General features: G+C 30.5%; 1 protein-coding gene and 1 long non-coding RNA gene across 9 annotated transcripts in view; one reads left to right on the top strand and one right to left on the bottom strand.

Annotated features, from left to right (window-relative positions):
- Nucleotides 1–2,532: 2,532 nt before the first annotated feature.
- Tlk (Tousled-like kinase) overlaps nt 2,533–22,302 on the top strand; it is a 30,369-nt gene continuing 10,599 nt past the window's right edge. For 2 of the 5 annotated variants that reach the window (XM_033347074.2, XM_033347080.2), the window contains exons 1-3: nt 2,533–3,155; nt 4,910–4,954; nt 9,828–9,913. In XM_033347074.2, the coding sequence (XP_033202965.1) occupies nt 4,924–4,954; nt 9,828–9,913 (117 nt within the window). In that variant the 5' untranslated portion in view covers nt 2,533–3,155; nt 4,910–4,923. Of the gene's footprint in view, nt 3,156–4,718; nt 4,955–9,827; nt 9,914–21,532; nt 21,552–22,302 lie in introns of those variants that run through there. The other 3 variants (XM_033347076.2, XM_033347075.2, XM_076617456.1) reach the window with 3 other exon arrangements.
- Nucleotides 5,236–22,278, bottom strand: LOC117164179 (uncharacterized). Of its 4 annotated transcripts, XR_013058101.1 has the most exons (5): nt 21,882–22,278; nt 20,612–21,484; nt 8,246–12,655; nt 7,611–8,155; nt 5,236–7,511 (listed from the first exon to the last, which is right to left on the bottom strand). It is a non-coding gene; the product is annotated as an uncharacterized LOC117164179 (long non-coding RNA). The 4 variants fall into 4 exon arrangements; XR_013058103.1 differs by lacking the exon at nt 21,882–22,278 and having other exon boundaries at nt 12,535–12,655; nt 20,612–21,498; XR_013058102.1 differs by lacking the exons at nt 8,246–12,655; nt 21,882–22,278 and having other exon boundaries at nt 20,612–21,489.

A 22,302-nucleotide genomic window follows, 5' to 3' on the forward strand; every position in this document is an offset into this window, starting at 1 on the left:
AGAAAGATAGCATCTTCAACTTTAAGTACTTCTTGTTAACATTTTCACCATGTTAAATTCCTTTGTCACCCGAAAATTGTAAATAATTTCCTGATTTACAGCTTTTTAGGTGAAATTTCATCTTTTTATATTTAGAAATATAAATCATTTATAAAAGATAAAATATATATGAGTAAATGAGTAATAATTCGTTTGAAAAATAGCCCGATAATAAGCCATTAAATATCATCTTTCGATTAATCCAGGCAAGAGTTAGTATTTTACAACAGATCAATGATGAAACGTTCAAACGTAGTCAATGCTAGCAATTCAATTCATAGAAAATTCTTAGTTGAAAAAAATGTATATATATGATCTTACTTAATGATGAATTTTTTGAACATTAATTCACTTGATAGGGTACTGTTATTAGATTTAATACTCCATAATGTTTATCTATAAAACGATATAAAATAGTTGATGATAAGAGGTTAAGAAAAAGTTGTAGTAATATATTCCAAATCCATTTATAACAGGCCAAAGTACGCCAGAAATATATACAATAAATAGTTTGATAAGTGAAAGTTTACATTGCATTGTCGCAGAAGAAGAAACTTTTGAACATCTGTTGTAGCTTAAACGTAATGACTTGAAAAATCATGTGTGTAATAATTGAATAATAATTAATGATAATTATTAGTTTACAAGTCAAAGCTCGAAAGTTATAAAATTGTACAATTTTTCTTAATTGACACAATAAATGTTCAATTTTTTAAATAATTCGTTAATAAAACATTTTCAAAAATGAGTTCATTTACTCTTTTAAATACTCTATATATACGGTATGTGTGGAAATAACTTCGGAAATAAATTAAACATGAAAATAATTTAAAAATTTCATGTAAACACATTTAGCTCGCTACTTTTCTCAAAATAATATAAAGTAATGAAACGAATTTAATGTCATGCTAGTTTACGAACAACTTTATTGATTTTATTCAGAATTTTCTTATATAGCCAGAATTTTCATACATACCTTTTATTGCGTCTTTATTCTGTTCACAGATTAAAAAATTCCATCCTTCACTACTAATAAATTACATTATGATTTCTCTTTATAATAATCATGCGTAACAATAGACAATCGAGGTAAGGTAAAGTTCTAACTAAATTCTAAATGAATACTAACAAAACAGGACTATTGTATTTATTCGAACTCTATTTAAAAATACATAATAAAAAAACATCACTTAAAAATAACAAACTTTACTTTCAAATTTTTTTGAGATATTTTCGGCTATAAAAAGATAAAGTTGAAGTTCAAATCAGACTGGAGTTGATCAGCATACAGAATTACTCGTAATTAATAGATGATAATCTTCTAAAAATAATTTGAAATATATTGGATTCAATCAGTCTATTATTAAACTTGCATTTCCTCAAGATTAACAAATGCGTGTAATCAAATTTATTTTATTTTATAAACCTTTAAAGGAATATGCGAAGTTATCAAACGCTATTAAGAACTACACATAGTAGAACTACACATGCATTCAGAGTATATAGTTACGTATGAAATTATTTTTAAAACAATAATTAATAGAAAGGGAACATCAACATCTATAAAAAGAAATATCGATCTAAATAACATTTTAAGCGGACTGCAGGTTCAAAGACTTAATTATACAATTTGTTATACCCTTACGAAAAAATAAGATTAAGTATAATTAAATAATTCATATTGATAAAGGCTATCTTGTTATCGTTTCACCTATATAGTAGATGTAGTTTATTTATATTTATATTCTTATGTATGAATCATGTTTTACAGATAATTCTGTAGAATTTTAAATAAAAATGTGAATTGAGTTCATAAAGAAATACAATTATTTATATTCATAGAAGTTTTTACGAATCTTAATGTTATGGTTATGATCTTATGTATATTTCTAATGTATATTTTCGTGTGTATCTGTATTAAAAAGTAGGATTTCTTGTATCAAAGAATAAATCTTCGATATCAAAAAGACTAATACGCCACAGTACAATAATACTATAAATCATGATACTAGGAGGTATATGGTAATTTGAAATGAGAATGAATCTGTATATATGTATATATACATAATTGATACAATTTCATTGTAAAAGATTAACACATATCGTTCTTTTATGAATGTAATACGGCAGCGCATGCATAGGCATTCATATACATATATATTGTATTGCATGTGCTTAAGTACAATAGATTAATGGGTATGATGTGAATTCCATAAAAGAGATTGGACAATTTTTCTTATTCAGAGATAAACGAATAACTTTCTTGAACAAAATAATAAATTAAAAGGAAGGTAGATTATGATCGTTAGAAATAATTTGTTTACGTATATTTTCATTAATTAGAAGACTAGTTAGCGACAGCAGTGCCTACTATCCGAAAGTAGCTAAGTAATAGGTAACGAAGAGAGCAGAGACGATCTGAGTGTGAACAGTGACTGGTCAGCCGATGTGCCGAATAAACATCGTAGTTCACCGATAATACCCGAAGTCGTAAGGTGGCGAAAGAGACTATTGATGCGAGTGAGACAGACAAACTCGTGCGAGTGCCATGGTGAAGCGACGTCACTGTCGTTGAAATACGTGCAAAAGAAAATTGGAGTGATTTTAAGACGCTGATGATTATTGTTCGCTCCAGTGACTTTTTTGTGATAAATCATCGTGTTAACAAGTGGCGCGTTGTTTTCGTATGTATAAGTGACAAAAGATAAACTTCCCGTAAGATTTCTGGAGGAAAAAACTAGTACGTATACTCTCTCGGAGTAGCAAGTAGTGCGATTATTACGTGTATGTGCCGGCGTCTAGAATATACGTTTGTGCTGTCGCGTAATCGGTGTTCTGATCATAACAACGATCTGCCGTGTTAGTTGCAAAGAGTATTCGCAACGTTTATGTTTTCTTACTTGTTACTATCCACATTAAAACTAGCTATGCAAGAAAGGGATAAATCGGTAACTGGCTGGTGGCAGCCATTTTCCAGATGAGTTTTCCCCTTTCTTTCGATAAGCAAAATGCGCTATGCCGTGAAAGAGAAAGAAAGAGGTAGTTAGTTAGAGCAAAAAGGAAAGAAACAAAAACTAAGTAGGAGGAAGAAACGGTGTTTTATTATGTTTTACAAGGTACGTTAAAAGACAGAGCATTTGTTAACTGACCACTAAAATTCACGAACACGACTCATACACTGTTTCACATCGATGAGCATGTAACCTTGTTGGTCAGTACGAAAAAGATAGAATTATCTAAGGAAGTAGCGATGGAAAGAATAAGGGTAGGGAGGGGTGGAGAGGAAACAGTGTAATACGGACAATATAGAGATATCCTGTGGTACATTTATGAACAAATCGTTCATAAACATGTATCACGATCATTTCTGTGCTTTCGTAAGAATCGTCATGATGTCAAGTCTAGTTTCCAAGTAACCTACTCCTTTGAAATCTTTTAGCTCATTAAATACTATCGCACGAATTTGTTATGATAATGAATTTCTGTCGACCATATATGGTAACATACTAAAATTGTCAAACGAACATTCTCAATACGTTGTTGAAAAAATGCGAGGGGTGGCTCACTGATTTGATCGCGCGACAAAAATACTTCGTACTTCTTTATACTTCATTTCAAGTTTTAAGCTAACTGTTATGGCTATGATACAGGATTTCGCCGCACAACAGGTTCAATATCTTGTTTCGACTGATTCGATTCTCTCTTAACTTGTACAAATTTCTAGTCATTCTGTAATATCATACTGCTTTTGCTCTGAATTTACAAGGTTTTTATTTACAAGGTTTCATAACCTCTCCTTAATATTTAATGAAGACTCTTATCTACGTGAATTTCGATCATTTCAAAATATAATTACGATGAAATTTTGATGAATTATTTTGTATTTTATTACGCCGTTTGACCAATCATCCCTCATTCAGATGTGTTCTTGTTTGCCTAACATATACTTGGGGTTAATATGGCAGTCATTTTTCTAACTGTTACTACTATATAGCAATATAGATTATTATTCAAGAAATTTATCACTGTAGAAAAAGAAAAATATGAGTCGTTTTACCTAAAAGATTATATTTAAATTGTGATTTTAGATTTTTGGAATGATATAGTATTGTTCTATACAGGTACATATGTTTATACTAAATTTTTGTATGAAATTTACACTTAAAATATTATCATAAAATTGGGAAATTAATTTATCTAAAAATCTAATATTTTAAATAATTACTGTTATTAAATTCTTTTTGTAGTGATTCTAATTTTTAACTAACAATATTTTATTGTACATCTGATACCAACGCTCTGACTATACCCTGAAAATAATTTATCTTTCAGTTGAATTTATTTAATAAAATTTAATAATATTATATATATAAGATAATGCATTAGAGTATCTGATTGAAATACAAAAGGGATATGGTATACAATTAATATTAAATAATATTAAAAGTTTTAATATTCTTTTCCTAAATATAGTTTTTATTAAAAATGAAATAAATGAAAATTGTTGAATTCAGTAATTATATGTCAATACATTACATTTAATTATTGGTACATTTACTTAAGCGTTATATAAAATAGTTTTTGCAAATATATTATATTCAAAGAGATAAGTCACAGAAATTTTATTGAATATGGAAATCTACAATTATTTTAATGTATTTGATATTGTGTGCTGATAGTGTTGTGAAATTATTAATGTAATATTTGCTCTCATTGGTGTAAGAAGACTCAACGAAACTAGGAGTTTATTTAAAGATTGCAAGACAGATAAAAGTGCATCGAAAGTGCATATACCTGACAAATATATTTGTGATGTGATATAATAGAACAAATTGGATGTCAGTGTAATAATGTAGTGCCAACTTTACAGATGGATAAACAGGGATGACTGATAACTGTTGGAATTCTGGTGGTGGTAAGTTTTATAAATTTTATATTATGTGAGTACACATTTTTTAATCCAAGTTAGACGAGCACCCTACTATATTGCATGAAGTTACTAGCATACTGAAATTGAAACACCTATTATTATATTATATTCCAGTAACAAGAAAATGACAAAGAAATATGATTACAAGTAAATTATAAAATTACACATTTTATTTATTATAATTTTACATTTTATCATTAAAATGTCAGTGGTAATCAGGATTCTGCAGAATACTGCTTTTGGAAAGCAGGAAATAATAAATAATCTTTTGCAATTTACACTTTCTTTAATTTGGTAAATAAAATAAAGTATTGTGTATAGAATGTAATATACTATGAGCCCCACTGTTATTTTATCATACTACAATATAACTAGTAGGTTAACAATTTGCTATCAATATGTTTTAATAACCTATAAAGCATGGCAAGTCTTATTCTTTTATGTAGTATATTATATTTGCTCGCAATATAAAAATGTTATATTAGATATTGACAAATTAAAAATTAATATTATTAATGTCATGTCATGGCTGATACCATCATGATCTATATGTATATGTAGATGAAATTAATATGGCATGTTTATTTTCATAAATGACATTAACAGTAAGCTTTATACACGACATAAATATAATTATACAATCTTTTGCTTGTAAAAATTAGTCTAAGCTTATTCCAATGCCCTTTATCTTGTTCCAACGAGTGTTATATTTATGTCAAGCATGATGAAACCAAATTATCAAAAATATTATACAAGAAATTTTTGCTTTATTATGTTAATGCAACAATTGTTAATTGTAACTGTTGGTTTGATTATATAATATGAGAATGCTTCAAAATTTTTTTTCTGTTATTAACTGAGATATGATGTTAAAGGTCTCAGTTAAGATTTGTTAAAAACCTAAAGTCAAATTAAATATTTAAATTGAATACACAAATAAAAGTATTCATTTTGAGCATAAGATCGTATAATTAAATTTAATAAAAGTGGGCAATGGATCTTTTTCTAAATGACTGAAAAAAATGAATTTTTAATAAAGTAAAAGAAATTTATTGCTGTCTATTGCCCTTTTAATTGTTTATTATCGTTTGAAACGATGTACACTAATTTTTGTATAGACATACTATATTTGTATGAAGTTATTTAACATTTTCAAAAGTATAATTACATTCAATGAAAATATTGAATAGTATTTCAGTTTTATATGTATGTTTATATATGTATTTGGTAACAGTTAACAAATATACCTACAATTCCTATTATATGTGAAAAATTGTAAAAGGAGACATATTTTTATATGTAACATTCTGTACTTTATGAAGAGTTATAGATAAATATTTTGACATAATTACTTTATATATCGAATATCTAGGCGAATATTCCGACCTTACCATCCGAGTTACAAGATATTATAATACAATTCATGCAATCTTTTATTCATCCCAGGAAAAATGCGCCTTATACGCTGTATTTCGGGCAAAAAATAAAGTATAATGCCGTTTGGAATTTTGTTAGATATACATATGTACACATACACATATTCACTCATAATGCGTGACATAATTTATACTATTTTAATAACAATGACGAAACTGAAATGTATGATTTCGTCGAATGATATATTTTGGGAATAATGCATAACACATAATGCTTTTGAATTCTAACATTTCAGCCAAATTATATTATCCCTCCTCTAAATGAAGTTAGAAAAAATCTTAACGGAAAATTTCGTGCTGTTTGACGAGCTCTATAACCGTGTAATAGAATCTTTTTCTCGAAATGTTAATTGCACTATTTATTGTAAATTGGAAAATTTTTTCCATGAATTGATTTCTTAAGTTATTCAGTGAATAAAAGTAGTAAGATAAAGTTATCGAATACTATCGAATACTTCACACGATATTTCATTTCCTCAAAAACTTATGACGCTTAACCGTTTCGTTATCACTAAAATGCAGATATGCATGCATTTATGACAAGTGTAGATATGCAAAAATATAAGATTACTATATATGAAGAGTAAGACACTACTCTTCTATTCCAATTTTTTATTTATGTCTATAAGAATGTTTCGCATAAATATCCGTAGTCTAATCACAATCTAAATATCTTTTTATATGTTCGGATATATTTGCCATTACATTTTTTAGTTTTCATTATTCTCCAGGATGTTATATTCCTGATCAGATGACGGTAGCTTTATTCCTACTTCTAAAGCTTTAATAGACTCTGTTTCCCATTCTAAAGATTTGCCATTTTGTACCCCCAAATCTTCTTTTAGGCAAATCCTAAATCATCGTTTTCTTTCATTTTAACTATGATCAGTATGCCATACTTATCGGTTCTCTGTTTGATCTGTATACTTATTCTCGCTATGCTTGATTCCAATCTCCACGTGTAATCTGGAATATTTCTATACAATCCTATCGCCATTTCGTCCTTTTTTTACTGTCGCCACATCTCGATTCTATAAAGTAACATCGGGCTGATGAACACGTCCAAGAGATATATTCTTCTTTTCCAGGTAATGAAAAAGAGTCATCTGAAAAGAACCAAATACTTACGTATTTAGAACACTCTGCTACTTCTAACAATAGGTCCGTTTCTCCTATACTGTTAACATATAACAATCTATACTTACGCCGAGCTAATTTTCCTTGGAATAACTTTTTAACGATTTGAAGATTTTCTTGATATCTTCATCGACAATTGCTAAAACGTCGATCACAAATTTCACAGTCAAATGAATTTCCAGTCCCATCTTCGTTGTTTCTCAGCCAATCTCTTTCCGAATGTTTTAAGAATAAAATCAACAGCAACGGATTAATGGCACAATACTGTGTGTCATCTGCAACAAAGATTTTTGTTCAGCATACATTCGTATTGTTCCTAATTATTTGTTGTTTTCTCGCATATTTCCTTTATCATCTGCATCACCCATCGCCCCCAACTGATTTCCACCGTTATTAGCTTATTACCAACTTGGAGACATTCATCTAATAAAAATCAAATCAGTAAATATCGCATTGAGTCTTTAATTCGTTATTAATGAGATTTCCCTAGTTACAAAGCTGTGTTATGCTACCGATATTACTAGTAGCATATCAGACTAATTCCTTCACGGTTGCAGTCTGATCTGAGAAAGGTTAATAAAGTTCTTATTTCTGTATTAAGTAGCAGCGCCATCTGAAAAATATATTTAGTTTACTTTAATATTATTGGGAGAGAAGTATGTACAAGTATGAAATTATTATATTTAATACAAATATAACAAACCTTTGAAGAACAGGAAGGTTTAAGTTGCTAACTAATCACGTAATTAAAAATCTACCTATAATTTTCGACTCCTCAAAAGCTTAACCTTAAAATAATAACTGCGAATACACAAGTTGTAACTAAACGATGAGTAATTGGATATGTGTGTGATATCTATTGAATCCTTTGTGCCCTTAATATTTGTTTATTTTAATTGGAAAGGAGATGTGTGAAAATGGCGGAGTTTGGTAGTAAATTAAGTGGTAAAAACTATAGGAATTGTGTTTCTTGAGAAGGACTAAGGTTAGGGCTAAGAGTAAGGGTAGAGTAGGTCCGTGGCTGACGGGTGGTGAAGTGGCGAGTAAGGTAGGCAATAGAGTCATGAAAATGGATCTGGTGCCATATTGTGTCGAAAGTGAAAAAAGTAGTTAAATACTTTACTGCTTCGATATTAACTCTAGAACAACGCTGTTACACTTTCCAAATATTTTTAACCGAGCAACCCAAGATAAGATATGAATATTCAAAATATTATTCAATATTCCCTAAAGATTTGTTTCTATTCTTTTTTGGATATCGTAAGAAAAGATAACCGAATAACTATTATATCCATTTAAATTTATTAAAGAAAAAGAACAATTTTACGTTAAGAAATTGTAATATTTTTCAACTTTTAAAATTTCTAATTATAAATTTAAAAAAAAATATTTCATCATTTATTTCAAATATTTCAGATAACTAACAATAAGATACAATTTCCTTATATTAAAGACTTTGCGTTAATGAATGAAGATGTGTATCAAATTCTTTTCTCTCTATTATTTCATAAATCGGGATACACATTAGGAAAATAGGCAAACTCAACGAACTAGAGACAAGTGTCCTTCTAGTTTATTAAACAAATACGACATAATCAACATAGAAAATATTTGCTTTTTGAATGAGGATAAAAACGAAGCAAAACCGAAGATTGTTCAACGATACAAAATGTTTCCACATATAGCATTCTTCTGCCTTTCTTTTTCTTCTTTCTCTTTCTCTCTCTTTTTTTGAGAAAGGGAAAAGAAGGAGGAAGTAGACATGAAATATTTGTTTAAATTGTCTTTTATATCAGAGTTTAACAAAAATTGGCGCTCATTATCACTGATTCGCAAAAGTATTTGGATACTTATGGAAATCTTTCATGAATAGCATATTATGCGTGCTATGTAAAGCATTTTGAAATTTAATTAGCGCTGTAATGAAGTATGACTCATTATCACCGCTATAATGGTAATGGTTTTTACTTAATACAATATGTTATGTATGTAATATCATAACATATTCGTAAAAGTTTCCTACTAACTCTAAGTGTTCAAATAATTTTATGAATTACTGTACGTTTTGTATATGCTATTTCCTTTCCATTGTCTGTCCTGCCAATTGTTATATGCTTAAAACGTGTTACTTTCTTTATTGCGAATGTTATTTTTACCGAAACTTTAATTTAGTTTCGAACCACGAAATTTGCTTTTAATCCGTACATTTTCTTTAAACAATTCTCCTTAAGAATTCTCATCAAGTTGATACAGTTTGATTTAATAACCACGATGTGTTTTTTCAGGCGCTGGCGTCAAGATGGAGCACTTTCAGGCCACCCTGGACCCAAGGAAGCAGGAGTTATTGGAGGCCCGCTTTCTCGGAGCACGGGTAAGCTATTTTTCGCCTGTACTTTTTCTTTCTCTTTTTCCTTGCTTTCTTCTGCATTGTTTCCCTTTCTGTTCATTCTTTTTGCATATTTAGCAAATATTATAAGTCGATTAAAGTGGATTGCAGATCGTTTCAATATAACGATAATATCTTTCGACATTATGTGAGATGGAAAAATTTGTGTGTCTTTAAAATTGAAGTGATAATTACTGAGAGAATATATTCACCATTAGGTCATAGCAAACTTATTACATATTCTGAGCAGACGAATCCGCTTTTAGGTCACAGCGACTGTTTTTGCGAACGAATACAGTGACGAATAAAAGTATTGGCAAACTGCAGATTGTCCTATGTAAATCTGTAAAACACACGATCGTCCATCGAATTTCTTTCGTAAAATATATTTTTCTAATCGAAAGTTTAACTATATTACGATCTATCTATATTACAATTAACAGTGCAATAAAAATGAATAGTAAAAAATACATATTTAACGAATTGTTTTTAATGGAACATGCATCAATTGCAGTGAAATGTAAAGTGAAGATTTACTCCTATGTATATTTTTGCAAACGTACACAATTCGCTGTTTGATATGAGATTCTCCGTCTCAGGTGTACCACCCTATTACCAAACTTGGATTATATCGTGCAGTCGAACATTTGCGAAACTTCGAGAGTTTGCAAGGGCCAGTTTCCCTTCTGATCCGCCTTGTATTCCTAGGCTATGCGACGATGGGATGACTTTCACGGATGTCCCGAGTCGCACTATCCGATGTAACCCTAATCTGCCTCTTGGAGCAGTATCGATATCGTGTATTATGTGGAGATTAGTATATTAGTGTACAAATTAATTCGCTGCCCTTTTTACACTAAGCTTTAGACTTATTTAGAGAAAAAATAAAGTAGGTCTCAAATTTCGAAACAGTTTTCTTCGTTTTCTATATATTCATTCCTTCCGTTAGGCAGTCGATGAATTCTATCTTAGAAAAAATAATAGTGGTTGTTTCATGGTTTAAGGTCAATTGTTTGATGGTTTAAGGTCGTTGAATTAGGTTGTAAATACGGTAAAACCGCCTTTATCTTTATGAATCCATTTATTTGCACAAAATTTTAGTCAGTAGCATTACGTTATAACACATAATCAGATCACAATATAACATAATAAATGCATTATTTAGCTTGAATGGACATTAATCATGTAGATACTCAGAACCCTCTCACATAATAGCAAATGACAAATGACAAGTTGTAGATTATACTATCAATTTCTATTGTACAATTTTGCTATCTCACATCGAATAGAGCAATCAGATAGCTTGTAATTTGTGAAATTCACTTACAGAGCTTTACACTTATATACTATTGCCAGGCCTTTTTACATTATGTATCTTCGAACTCTAATTGTAATACATAGTCAGGTGTATATATCAGGGTTGTTTATAAATTCTGCCTTTCACTTGTACTGCATTGTATTGATGTAAAGACTGGCCAAAGACATTTTTCTCCCAGCTTTTTTTAAGTTCTATTTTCATCGTAAATATAAAGACGAAGCATACGCTATAAGTAAAAACAGACTAACAAATGAAGAGCCTCGTAACGCATAAGATAGAATAAAGTATATTGTCGTAAGAAGAAAAATTGAAGTCACTTCTGTAATCTGCCCGTCAAACTACCACGCTTGTAGGTTTTGTTATATCAGATTCGTTGATATGGTGAATCGACGATAGAGAAATGACCTTGACCGGCCAACATATTTGGCTTGTACTTTTGAACTATTAACCTATTTCTGACCTCCTTTTATCTTATAACAGTGACGCGTGAGGAGACCTAAACTGTGTACGAATGTCTAACCGTAATAATACCGTCAAAGGTCGTTTTAATTTGTATTAAAATAAGAAAACACTAAGAGAAGATAAAGAAGAGATATACTATTCCATAGAAAGAAAAGCTTGTAAGTCTTCGAAGCTAGCCGGAAGCTAAAAAGGCGCGATTATGGCAATAATAGGGAAACTCTTACGTGTAAATTCAACATTTATAAAAACATTGAGAATTTACCAGATACTTAATGTTAAAGTTTTATAAATAATTGTAAAGGTGTATGAGCCATTCCACGTCAAATTGATTGTTTTTCTACTCGATGTACGGAATCTTATCGAAACTAAATCCAAATTTTATTCAATTGAATTTTATTCACATGTATATTGTAATTCATATGAAAATAGGGAGTTTGTCATCATTTTGCTAATATCGGAATTGTTAGAAAAGATACAGATCTTCAAACTTGCCGCCTTTTGTCGAATTTTACCGAAACTATCTTCAAATAAGAATTCTTATCTTCGCAACTACTAAGTATACGAATCTTTCTTTCTTTTTTTTATTCTAGTTTCAAACGATTGTCCCCCTTAACTAATTTTTGTAAATAATATTAATGAACAAATAAGCGGTCAATTTATTCCTATACAACGCCTCATATCATTCGGTATGCTGTGACAACTATGCCGAATCATGACGGATCGTATTAAATCGTATCGGGTTGTATTATGCTCCCTACAGAAGCCGAATATGCACGTCCGTTCCTTCTGCTTCTCCCCTTCTCTCGCAATTCTACTTCCTACCTACCATTAACGACACTGCTCGCCTCCGGCGGATGTTACTTGAAACGCAGCTATCGATAGTTTCGAACCTTCCTCGCTGCAGTTATCAACGTATTATCAAGACTAATATTTTTCTTGTTTATTACCTGTTAAAGAAATTTACACATAGATTTTGCCGTTTCTAATCTTCTGCTGCAATTTCATTCACAAATAGATTATCAAGTACATTATATATTATAAGTTATCTTTGCGAATATCTCTTTTAATTCATATTAACATTTTGTGATTCATATTGTGGTTACAGATCATAACTGATTTCATGTTTACCAAACTAGACGTTAAGATCAGGTCAGGGGATAAAGTGACAATAAATTACTGAACAAGTGTTTACACGATGCTCATCATTGATGATGAGCATAGTTTGATGAAGTATTTTCTTAACCCTTTGCACTCGGAATTACAGTTGTGCTGATAGGATTTATTCGATATTATATGATATTTATAAAGTATCACACGTATCTCATAAATGTCTAGTTTATAATGCTACATATTAGACGTGAACTTTGTATCCAAGAAAATTTTCTGTCTTCTTAAAGATATTCGCACGTGATCAATTTATGTATACATTATGGGCATTATATACAGAGCGATCTTCGAATCGGTCGCTACGATTTTTCAGACACTTCCAATGGTCCGACAAAGAAATATTTTAAATAAAAGCTAATCAATTTTCAATCGACTACAAATTTCAATATAAGACATTTCCAAAAAATTGTTTTTTCGATAAAAGGTCAAAGTCGCCTTATCTTTCTTAAATGACACTACGTATTTTTTACTTTATACTGTTGTAGCTGATGTTAAGCAACCTGCTATACTATGACCTTGAAATGACCCAAAATCTTGAAATATCGGTTTCATCGACGGAGATGTTATCGTTAAAAGTAATTTTATTTCGATCAAATTACACATTTCAAAATGGTTAGCCTTCAACAAGAAAAATGTTAGTCATACACACAGAAGGACTCTTACGAAAGGAACATGAACAACGTACAGAAATAAACGCACCTTCTTTAGTGTTGCAGTACGTTTGTGCGTCCTATTATAATAAATGCTCTAACTGTATCTCATAATCTTGTAAACATGATTCCGAAAGATGCAGTAAATTTGTATCGATTGCTCCTACAATGCTGTCATAACGAATGTTTTGACATGCTGTTCGGATTCGGTGCTTTAGATAATCAATGTTATAAATTGCAATAGCGTAGACCATTGACTGTAGCTGATTCTATAGAAAAAGATTTAATGGGAACAAATCGGGGATAAAGGTGGTCAAGAAATAGGTCCGTAAGTGCTCAACCAACGTTCTCTAAACATTTAATATCATACTAAATAAGGCTTGTCTATTTCTGTAGCCTGTTTGTGCTCCTTTTTGTAGTATGCATATAATTAATATTTTTTGTGTTGAAGCTCATGTTGAAACGTATAATTTGATGGAAATAAAATAATTTTTAACGATGACTGTCCTTTGATGAAATCGACATTCATTCAGTATCACTTTACAGCCATAGTAACAGGTCGTTGAACTCGTTTTAACGTCCACTACAACGGTATGAAGTCAAAGTTACGTAGTGTCATTTAAAAAAGTCAACCAATTCATAGATCACCCTGTATATAGAAATAAAATATAAAATATGAAAGTGATATGATGATAAGGATTCAGGCAGGCAGCGATTGTCTTGATTTTTGCAACAAAATACTCACGGAGGATTTTATTCTAGTGGAAAATTGATCAATTCGTTTATTCGTTTTATTACAGTGTTGTTAGAAAAGAATAAATTTCTTTCTATTGTTACCTTTTGTTTTTTAGTAATCGTTCAGGCAATTATTTCAAAAGATACCAACCTTTAAAATATGGTTATGTTGATATGCTTGAAATAGGTATTTTTGTGCCATTAAAACTAAATACGAAAATGTCGTGGAAATTTTCAGGATGATCTAATAGTTCCTTCGGATAAAGCTGTTCGATCATCAACCAGGGACATGTGACACGCAATTTCAATCCCGCATTCGCTCATATCATAATCATTCGTTCTGATTTATTGCCACGTGCCCGGCAGACGTGGTCACACAAGGGTGGTATCATCCCTCGATAAAGTAACGGTCGCGACAACAACAATCTAAAAAGACACGATGTCCAAGAACATGGTGACATTCGATCATATACGTGACTGCTTGATTTCGTATACTTTTATTTAGATCTTGTTATGTCATATCTTGTATTTCGTAACTGTGCAAAAATTGAAAATTTTAGAGTAATTTTTACGGTTGTAAGAAGTGGTGTACATATTTAGTGGTTTTTCTTTAGTCTTCTCGAAAAAGAAAAAGATTAAATTCTCGAATTCCGTGTGTTTCATTAACTTCTGTATGACCCTAATATTATTACGACCATAATTTATAACTATAAGAATACTTCATTTATAAAATTCGACATATTCCCGAACGGTCAAGACTTACGAATGTACACGAGTTATCCCGAACTAGACCGATCATAGGATGCCGGAGATCAGAGAGGTTAAAGGATACGCGAATCATCTCTGGGTATATCCTTTCTTGTACCTCTTCTTTTTGAAAATAAATCCGTTAGCCTATATTTTGTTCTGACTGAGTTTATTAGTTCTGTAATTTTATAATTTCAGTTACGATAAATGGTTATATTTACAAATGCAAGATGCATTTTATGTTTATAACGCTCACAAAACTCATAAAATATGCAAATAATTTGGCAATCTTAAATTAGATTTTAACCCATTCAAATAACACGCATGTACATAAAATAATTGCGCTACATGATAATGTATTAGATCGATGAAATTGGATAAAATTCATTAAAAAATTAAAAATTGCGGAAATGAATAATAAAAGTTTAAAAGAGGAAATTAGGTTAGGTTAATATAAAATATGAAGGTCATATAATAGTTCGTCATCATATGACTTATCAAAAATTAAAGCAAGAAGCTACCTTTTTCATAGTAAAAGTATAATGGGTTAGATTGACTCGTAACCAACAGTCTTAGCGAGGGAGATTCATGAAAACAAGCAAGTTGCTGGTGCATGTCCCCTGTATTGATCCTTTCGATAGTAAGTAGGTACTACGCACATTGCATGGAAGGTTTATACATACCTACCTACCAACCTTGAGAACCAAACACGTATAGATAGACCTGTGTTCAACGATCCTAGAACCTTTTCGAGTTTCAAAAGCTTGTAACTTCGTCCTGTCTTGTATCAGTGATATTTCAGTTTTCTTCTCGATGACTATTGTGTTTACATACTGATCTACTCTGCAAAACTGGTATCGTAATGTATTCTTCACGAATTACTATCTCATATTGACTGGTTCTCGTACGCATCTGATATTAAAACTTTAAACTTTTAATTGAACTTCACATCGTTAATAATCGAATTATTCTAATTTATCATATTATAAATACTTATCGAAACTTTAAAATTCAAGTCTAGGAGACTATAAAATTTATTGCATACAAAATAATTATCCTAGTTCATTTAATTTAAAAATCGATATGCGCAACGGTTTCGAAGAAAGTGGCTTGTCACACTTTATGTATTTCAACCTATATACTGCGTATTGTTAATGCACTCAAGTAGCCTTACCACACATACCTTAGCAATCAAAAGATATATGTAACTCTTATAGCATAAACACCCCTTATTAAAATTACAAAATTTTAAGTTCCTTTTTCTTCAATTCAATCAAGTAAATATCATAAAGATTTAAAATTTGTAATAAGAATTTTTTACTTAAATTATATACAGGCTGTTTTAAGTTTCTTTAGCCAAACGTTGCCAGTATTTTATGGATATAAATAAGAAAAAATGTTATGTAAACATAGATTCAGAGCTTTATCAAATAATTGCTAAAGAAAAATGAAAGGACTAAAGGTCTAGAATATCACTCGTTTTCTCACTACTAAAGTAGAGTTTTATGCGTGACTAAATCTGGAAAAAAGGATTTAACAATAAGTAAGTAGTTTATACTCAGATTCATTTGAAATGTGCGCAACTTGATTCCCAAAAAATGTAGTATTATATTTTCTCTATTTTTTCACAAAAAATCACCTACTAGGATTTAAAGAAAAGATTCGTATAAAAGTATTCACTTTGATCATCTATTTTAGAAACGGATATTTGGGATTTTGTAATTTTAATAAGAGATTTGTAGTTAATAAAATTCAGGTATGTAATTTATTAATTTTTGATATAACATTCATGACCTTCTGCTGTTGATGAAGCTTAGTAAGATATTGAAGAAACACAGTGATATGCTCCAAATTTTATTTTGAAAACACGTGATTCACTATAGTTAATTTTAACTTTATATCATTATAAGTGTACTAATCTTATTTGATGTTAAATCGGTAATGTTGGTAACGACATGAAAATGATAAGAGTACTCGCGAAGACCCAAACCGAGTGACACAAAAATACACAGAATGTCAGATTTATTTTATACCACATCTATGATACAGCACGGAAAAGGGGGCGACACCTAAAATTCAACCCGCAATCTACATTACCATCCGCATGTAGCGTCACATTGAACACCTTTCGCCGACTGTTGATACGTTGATATCTGTGCATACAAGAAAAATAGACATATGCACGTATGTACATATTTCCTTTTTCTTCCTCATTACTTATTCGTGTGTCTTCTTATTGTTAACTTCTAATTTTATCTATTTGTTTCTTTTATACGTCTTATTCTTGTCTACATAGTCATTTGTTTCATTTTTCTAGCATTTAAATACATATTTAAATAATTATTCACATGCATAAGTATTTATAAGCTTTATTTATTATAATTTTATTATAAATTGTTGTCTTATTCTTTTTGGAATTAGTCCTCTTCAGATTATACCATTAATTACTTTAGTTGAAAGAAGATATGAAAATAGCAGCATACATCTGTTATACATATTCTATAGTTAAGTAATTTAAAATACAATCTTTGAATACAATCATTTAGTTTCTTTTTGATCAAATTTCTTCAATTGCAATTATTTTCTGAAAATGCGTCAATTATGTTCTGAAAATTTTTAACAAATGTTAAAGAAATTCGAAGAGAAGTGCGTTGCATATAAAGTTCTAAAAAATTATTCGGTACATTAGTTATTTAATGTTCACAGAATTTTCAGAGTTACCACATCCTTGTGAGTTTCTAATGAATTCCCTATAAACGTTTATAAATTCTGTAATTTCTGAGAGATTTCCTATATATTTACCGATAATAACGGATAATTTTTCTATATTAAATAGCATATCAAAACACTTCTATCCACTATCTCTTCGGTAATGTGTACTTTAACTGTATTAATCGAGTAAGAAAATAGAAGAAAGATCTTTAAAATATAACTTTATTCCAATCTATAACATTTTGTTCAAAATTACTAATCGTCAAGGAAACAAATTTTGGCCGTAATAAAGAGGTCGCTACCAACAACCATCTAGTGCCACGTAGAAGAACTAGAGCATTCGATCGTTACTGATCTTCCTAGTTTAGTATTTGGTTAAGGTTCATATATTTGAGCCCCACCCTAAGTTTTATTTTAAATATCATACATAATATAACAAATAAATCATGCTGTATAAATCACTAATAAAATTTTGCGCCAGTTTTATATAAAGTTATCACAGTAATTATACTTAAAAAATTGATAAAACATCATTCTTTTATCATCGATATTAAAAAAAGAAAATAATGTGATATATCAAAGTACACGTTGATCTTTTATCGAAGACACTTTTTTAAATTCCATATATATATATAAAATATAGTATAATAAATAATAATATAATAAAATAATAATATAATTCCAATATATATCTGTATATATGTATATATAACAATAATTTTATTACTGCACAATACTTTTTAACATATAATAAACATAGTGTTTACATGTATATATTTAAATCATGAACTTAGGAATTTATGTTCAAGTCTATATTAATACTTACAGATAAAATTATAAATATAGATAAATATATCATAACTATAAATGAAAATTTAGAAAAAACTATTGAAAGTAGATCTTATCCTGATAACCGGATCGTCCTCTAATCAGAAATTTCTATAATCATAAAATTAACAGTTAACTTAAAAATAAATCAATCTAACTCAATAAGTCAATTCTTCCAAATATAAATATGATATAATTTATTTTCAGCAGAAATAAAACAACGCACTAAAAATATAACATTCATAAGTAAAGAAATTATTGTATCTAAGAGATTAAAAATTTAAGTATCGAATTAACTCGACTTTACCGGTTGACAGGTTAACGAAGAATTCGTTTCATAAAAAACGTTCATAAAAATTCGTTTCAGAAAAATTAAATATTTTTTTAATTATTATTTAATAATCTGCGAAATCGATTATCACACTTTCCATGAGATTATGTAGCTATTATTTTTACAAGTAATCAATACTTTCAAATATTTAATTATTTTACTTTTGCTTTCAATAATTTAGATTTAGGAAGAGAACACTACTTATTTTTATAACCTATTATTTATCAATTCCCTCGTTTTCGTAGATACATTATGTAATCTATATTCTCGTGATATATTTAATGAAAATACTACTACTCATTGCATGCATTGCATAATCCCATTTATTAATCGAATTCTATGTTGCAATAGGACTGCATAATTTTAGAAAAATGCGTGGTATCAGTCTTTCAAAAAATGATCTTGCAACTTGGAAATAGTCTCGATGGTTTCGAAAGAGTTAAAATGTGTGAAAGATATTGCAAACAGCGGAATAAGTAAAAGTTAGTTAAAGTTTGGAATATACGTAGCAAGACTTTAACCCCAATCTAGATTAAAAATTATTTAAAATAATACATTGAATAGTACACCACCAGGAAGGTAACAAACAGCATTTAAAAGCGGTTATGAAAATATTTTAAAAATTAAATAAATAAATAAATAAGCATGTTGAAAATGCAAAATTAATAAAAATATTCGGTAACGATTGCGCTATATTTAAAAGGATATTTTAACCCGAGCAAAATGATGAGAACTCTTAGTGTGCAATGCGCACACGCCGTTTACTCGGGGCACCGGAACATACCTAGCTTTTCCTGAAACGGTGTACACAGAAAACCGCGTGGCTGTGAACAGTGAGCAAAGCGCAAGCCAAGGCAACGAGGCAACGCCGCGTGGCCGACCAGCTGATCGGCCAGAGACATGCGACTACACGGGGCAGAGAGGGAGAATCGTGCGCGACTGGGCTAATGAGCGTGCGACCTATTGGGAGTTCATTGGAGGGGGCTAAGGCAACACATGGAGGGGAAAACAGTGGTTCCGTCCATGAAAGAGTGGGGGTAGTCATTGCTGTGTTGCCGTCACGTCGAACATTGCTGGCTGTTGTCGCCACTGTTTTCTACAATCGAATGGCATTGCAAGGTCTAGGAGCTAAACGTGTATCTACCTTCACTTTATTTTTTTACGTTAATGTGCTCTTGAGCTCTTTCCTATTTTTCATGCTTATATTTATGCCAAGATGTCTATACATGTCACGTGTACCTCCTAAATTGTTAAAATTTAATATCGAAGAGGATGTTCATAATATCCAGAAATATTATGACATTTTATCAAGACATTTATTTTATTTGAAAGGTATCGAGACTACTTCGAAATCAAAATGTTTTTTCGAATATCTAGAAATTCCCTTATTCATTATGCTAATCGTACGTGCTATATTTATACTAATCTTTTAACCAAATGTTAGATTAATTATGCAATTAGCTATGTGATAAAATAATCGAAACACCTTTTAAAGATATACTATATTATTTTATTATCGAAATATTCTTGTTAAACCACATTAATTTATGAATTTCTTGAGTTTAATAGTTTTTATTACAAATCTGATTATTATAAAGAATCACGTATGCTTAAATCTAATATCGAACACGTGGTGAAAATACTTCAACACAAATTCTATTTCGAGAAAGCGAATTTTTGAGAACGAACTGTACGTCCGTTAAGTAAATATGCTAGAACTATTCAGTACATACATCGAAAAATGGAAACACTGCGTTGATGCGATGTTGTCACAGTATCCGAAATATTGCAACGTTGCTCCTTGTCTGAGTATCACATCGATAGTATGAGGTATATACTTCTATTTCGTCGTCTTGTTCAACTGTGCCGTCAGAAAACAGAAGACACGCATAAACGCTGACACTATTTTAGTAATGATTTCCGCACTTCGATATTTCATAATTTTATCAAAGTTCGCAATTGTAATAAAAGTAATAACAATAACAAAAGTGATATAATCTCAAATCACGATATCAAGTGCGCACAATATCAAGTTGTGTATAATGAAATAACTAACATATTAAATTACAAAAAAATATGTATCATAGTAATCACAGATATGCGAATATAAAATCGCTCAAAAACATTCTTCTAAATATGAACACACAAATAAGACATCACAACAATTTTTAATCGACAAATTGTACTGATAATGTATCCAGATGTGAGCAATTAGTAAACGATCGTGAAAATAAAATGAAAACTAAACACTATGATAAATAGCATAGAACCGCACTATACACTGTAAAAACGCGATTACATAGCAAGAAACACTGCATGATTCAACCTAAACCTATTATGCGTTCTCGCCAGGCCGCTGGTCTGACCAGTTATGTTCGTTCGTCGAGCCGTCATCTCATACGTACGCTTCGTTCTTTCAATCCCCACCACTAGGTCTACATCTCGCTAATACGCCCTCGCACTGGCTGAAACACACGTCGGCACGGCGTATTTCAGGAGCGTAACTAGTAGAATCACTGCGAGGGCGCTCTGTTCTTCTGATTCCGAGGCAGGTGCCACTCTCAATACACGATACTTAATACGACTATGCAAGTCAGTACAAGATCCTACGAAATAAAACAATGTTGCAGCTAACTTCAAGCGTGCTTCGACAGGTTTATATATACGCATTAGGTATGTACTTTTGCCAACATTAAGAATCTTGACATTTCATTATTACGATACCGAAATTTTATTGAGAGATTTATATGCTATCGGAAAAATTTTTCAAATGCTTAGTGGTTTTCAAATACGTTATCATAATATAATGAACACATGTAAAAAAATTTCTTGACATAATTTTTAAAATCCTATATTTATTATAAGAACAATAATATAATAATTAAATAAGCGAAGAATGAAAATGAGAAGAAAGTAATAAATAATATGTATTTATGCACAGGCATATTGTATTATATATAAAAGAGTACTACGCCACCGTAATATATACAGTTTAATACCTACTTTTGATTCATGTTAGCGACATTAAAAAATGAACATATGCGTATATTACTTCGAAAAAAACATTTTGCTCCATATTTCTTAGATACATAGTGGATATTTATTACATAGACGTATCTGATTTGGTCGATACATAAAATTGAACACCTAATACTGTAATGTATTTGACTGTACGACACAACGTCACAAGGCAAATTACTGATCACGTATAGGGTACAGCACACCCTTTGCACGCCGTAGTGGCACAGCTACACTTCGCCACATCGATTTTACCGGCTCGCTTGCACTCACACTCGGTCGACCCGTTCACTGAAGGAATGTCTCATATGCCTCCCTCCGACTCCCTTTTCCTCCCCTTTACCTCTCCTGACCCTACCCCTACAAAACCTCTCCGTCACTCAGTTAGCTCTCTTTCTAACTTGTC

Source organism: Bombus vancouverensis, chromosome 3 (genome assembly GCF_051014615.1).
Source record: "Bombus vancouverensis nearcticus chromosome 3, iyBomVanc1_principal, whole genome shotgun sequence".
Taxonomy (NCBI): domain Eukaryota; kingdom Metazoa; phylum Arthropoda; class Insecta; order Hymenoptera; family Apidae; genus Bombus; species Bombus vancouverensis.